We start from the raw sequence: 4386 nt of genomic DNA on the forward strand, positions 1-4386 counted from the left end.
TTCTTTCTCTCTCTCTCTCTCTCTCTCTCTCTCTCTCCCTCCCTCCCTCCCTCCCTCCCTCTCTCTCTTTCTTTCTTTTTGCCATGCTGCATGGCTTGCGGGATCTCAGTTCCCTGACCAGAGATTGAACCCAGGCCATGGCAGTGAAAGCCTGGAACTCTAACCACTAAGCCAGCAAGGAACTCCGTCGGATTTGTTTTCTATTGACCCCTTTCTTTGTTGAATATGGCTCATGCTTTCCTGTTACTTCACATGTGTAGTGGTTTTTAATATTTATTTGGCTGCTTTGGGTCTTCATTGTGGCTTCTCTCTAGTTGTGGTGCACAGGCTCCAGAGTGCGTGGGCTCAGTAGTTGCAGGGCACAGGCTTAGTCGTCCTGCAGGATGTGTGACCTTAGTTCCCCAACCAGGGATCGAACCTGCGTCCCCTGCATTGGAAGGTGGATTTTTCACCACTGGACCACCAGGTGGTCCCTGTAGTGATGTTTAATTGGATACTGGCATTATGCATGATATATCATAGAGACTTTGCATTGTGTTTTGTTCCTCTGAAGAGTGATTCTTGTCCTAGCAGGCAATTAAGTTGGCTGGACTCGAACTGCAAACTCTAATCTCTGTGGTGGGCAACAGCTGAAATCTCTGCTTAGTTCTTTCAAATTCCAGCTGTTGCTTTTTCTCCAGGCATCCTGGGATCTCCCCTGAACATAAATAATTTAGTCAGTCAAGGATTTGGATGGATTTCATATGCAGGTTTTGGAGCCCCTTCCCCGGGGCTCCCTTCTTTCCACAATTCCCTCCCTTCTCACTATTTTTCTGGCTGATGTGCCAGCTCATAATTCTCTCCTCTCACACCTGAAGCCAATGAGGATGCAGCAATTGCAAAATGCTCACCCCCAAAAGATGCAAACTCACAGCTGTGACCTCATGCAGTTACCCTATCAAGGGTAGGCTCTCCTCCAGTTTATGTTTGATTTTGATCACTCTCCAATATCTTCAAACAGTGGATTGATTTTTAAAGTTTCGTACAGATTTTATACTTTTTTTAATCTGCCAGACTGTCTCACAAAGCTACTCTGACATAATCAAAAGTCAGAGGGCACTCTTTTCTAATTTGTATTACTTTTTCCCCACAGCACTTGTAATCTTCTAAAGTTGTACATCATGGATTTATTTATTATATGCACTGTGTTTCCCATCTGACATCCCCCATTAGGGTGTAAGTCCTAAGAGGGCCTGTTTTGTTACATGTCTCAGTTCCAGTACCTAGAGCAGTATCAGAGTGACATAATAAGCACTCAATAAAAATATATTGAATGGAAAAACGAAGCGGTCTCAGAGGGGGCCATGGGCTCTGAATAGCAGTGAAAGGTAACTCGTAGCTCTGATATGTGGCCCTTCCTCTTCCAGAAAGATGAATTCTACCTCTGCTCCCAAATGACATCCTCAGGAGATGGAGTGCCTCCACCAGCTGACCACAGTTCTCATGTCTGTGTCCTTTGTGGTTGGTGTAGTGGTGAATGGGCTGGTGCTCTGGATGACTGTTTTCCGAATGCCGCGAACTTTTACTACCACCTGGCTCTTCGACCTGGCCCTTGCCGACTTCACTGTCTTACTGTCCCTGCTTTTCACCATACAGAGTGTAGCAATTGGCCAGTGGCTCCTCAACGATGTGGCCTGCAAGCTTTACATGGCCTTCTTGGCCCTCAGCTTCTTTACCAGCATCTGCCTCTTGGTCCCCATCTCTCTGGACCGTTGCATCTCTGTCCTCTACCCCATCTGATCCTGAAACCACTGCACTGTGCAGCAAGCTAGCTGGCTGGCTGGCTGCTGTCACTTGCTCTCCATACTTGATTTTCCAGACCACTGAAGAACAGAAAGGATGTGTCTACTGCTGCTTCAATATTGACATAGAGAATAAGGGGAAGGAGAATCCAGCTCCCAGGATAGGAAGTGAGTGGTTTTGAAGAGGAAAATGACCGTGGCCATCATTCACTTCCTGCTGGGTTTCTTGGTGCCCTTGGCGATCATCAGTACCTGTGCCCACCTCATCTGCACCAAGCTCCAGCAGGAGGGCTGGGTCCGTGCCAGCCAGCCAAAGAGGTTGCTCTTTGTGCTGGTGAGTGCCTTTTTCATTTCCTGGTTCCTGTTTAACATGGCTCTCTTGGTCCGATTGCGGCAACCGCAGAACGAACCTGACCCTAAGATGTTGCTCATCCTCTGGGCTACCTTCTCCCTGGGCTGTTTCAACAGCTGCCTCAACCCTTTCCTCTATGTCTTCATTGGCAGAGATTGCCAAGGAAAGTTTTTCCAGTCTTTGCCTTTTGCCTTGGCCAGAGCATTTGGTGAGGAGGGGTTTTTCAGTCAGCCTGTCCCCAAGGTGAAGCCCCCAGGGTATGATGGAAACCTTCATTTGTGGTGTGACTCTGTTTCTGGGAGGGGTTGTTGACCTTCAGCTAGGATGATGGGATTGATCAAGCCAAGTAGTTCTCATTGTCCTGCAGGCTGACTGGGGGCTTTTTCACATGGTGGCTGGGGAGGGTTCCAAGAGTAAGACGGGAAGCATAAGACCTACACTTGACACTTTGCACAATGTGACTAGTTTCAAGGGGTGGGGAAGTAGATTCCACCTCTCAAAGGGAAAATCTGCAAAGTGACATTGCAAAGGAGCATAGATACAGGAAAGTGTGAAGAACTGGGGCCATTTTTGCAACCTGCCACAGCATTTGTGGTGGTGAACTATGTGGAAAGTGACTGTGTCCCCATACTAGGGCTGGAATACTTACATCCACGCTGTGAAGAGAGAGATTTCAATTTCTAGCTCATTGAAGCAACTGTTGTTTTTTTGTGTCTCTGTTATAGCAGCTGAATCAATACCTTAACTATTAGGCTGCCAACCTCCGGAACTTGTGTGAGCAACATAATAAATATCCTTATTGTTGAAGCCATTTGGAGTCAGGTTTTCTGTTACTTGAAACCAACAGCAGCCCTACTGATACATATAATAAATACTCCTTTCTGGGAACAGAAATCCTGGTGGCCCTTGGTCACAGTGGACCATTCCCTTGGTTCTGGGTAGAGGCAAACATTTGTTTCATCCTAATCAAAAGCTATCATCCAACTTGTACATAATCAGAAGAAGGCGCTCTGGTCCTACTCTGATTAGCCCTGAGAACTTCCCACCTGGAGCCTCAGTTCTCTCGACTCTGTAAAATAAGACCAAATGCCTTCGTCTTTCATGGATAAGGAGAGGACAAAATGATACAATGACTGAGTATCAGGAAGGATAGAATCATCTTAAAAAATAAGTTGGGAAATTAGTTTATCAAAAAATAAAACTTTAAGATAATGTGGGCACAGAGTAAAAAAGAAAATGATTCTCCCCTTCCTTCCAGCTCCTCCGTTCCAACTTCTTTTCACTAGAGACTGTTGTCAGTTTCTTGTGTATCCTTCCAGATATCCTAGGTATGCATGCATAAGCATTTTCAAACAGAACATGTGTATACGTTATCTAACATTGTGTGTGTGCATGTGTTTTATTAAAATTACGTCTTGGAGATGGTTGCATATAAATACATGAGGTTTGATATTATTTTTCAGTGCTGGTGGTCAAGTATTTCCTGGTCTGGATGTACTGTGCCCAAAGTTATTTCATTAACCTTCTATTGATGAGCATTTAGATTTCTATGAATATGCTTCAGTGATATTTTTGAAACTTAAAGTTATCCCATATAACTCACATTTTGAACAATACAAAAACAGAAGTGGAGGAATTGATTTATCATGAAGCGAACATCCATGCAAGTTTGAAGGTCATGGAATAGAGCACTGTCAGCCACCCTAGCACTCCTCTCCCTCCCCCTCCCAATGACTCCTCCATCTTCTTCAGAGATAACCTCTATCCTAACTTTTCTTGTAAATCTTTTTTTTTTGCCTTGGCTTTTTCCTCTCAAATTTTTCATTGGAAACATCTCAAACCTATAGTTACCAGAATAATAAAATACACCTTTCAACTAAATTTATCAAATGTTAATATTTGCCCATTCCCATATATTTTCTCTCTTTCTCTCTCTCTCATTCTTTCTCTACTTCTCTGTGTATCTCTCTCTTTTTCTCTTTAAATATACACCTATCTATCTATCTATCTATTCTCTCCATACACGCACATACATACCATGGTACATCCACCATGATGAACAGACCCATAGGGAGATGTGAATTCTGGGAGGCTGAAGGAAGGAGCCCTCAGCACAGTCGCTGTCCCTTGATGGACCCAGTGGTCAGAAGCACCTCTAGAAATTTTTGAACCTTTTGAAAATAGGTGCAGACATTATGCTACTTCATCTGTAAATTCTTTAATCTGTGTCTCCTGAGAACAAGGCCATTTCTG

The 4386-nt window shown here is 44.2% G+C and overlaps 1 protein-coding gene across 1 annotated transcript; it reads left to right on the plus strand.

Moving 5' to 3' along the window:
* The first annotated feature begins 1449 nt into the window (after window positions 1-1449).
* On the plus strand, window positions 1450-2396 carry GPR32 (G protein-coupled receptor 32). The gene is given in 4 exon segments (XM_024132698.1): window positions 1450-1817; window positions 1819-1952; window positions 1955-2358; window positions 2361-2396. Coding segments are annotated over 4 exon segments (942 nt in total).
* The last annotated feature ends 1990 nt before the right edge of the window (window positions 2397-4386 follow it).

Source organism: Physeter macrocephalus, chromosome 17, assembly GCF_002837175.3.
Source record: "Physeter macrocephalus isolate SW-GA chromosome 17, ASM283717v5, whole genome shotgun sequence".
Lineage (NCBI taxonomy): Eukaryota > Metazoa > Chordata > Mammalia > Artiodactyla > Physeteridae > Physeter > Physeter macrocephalus.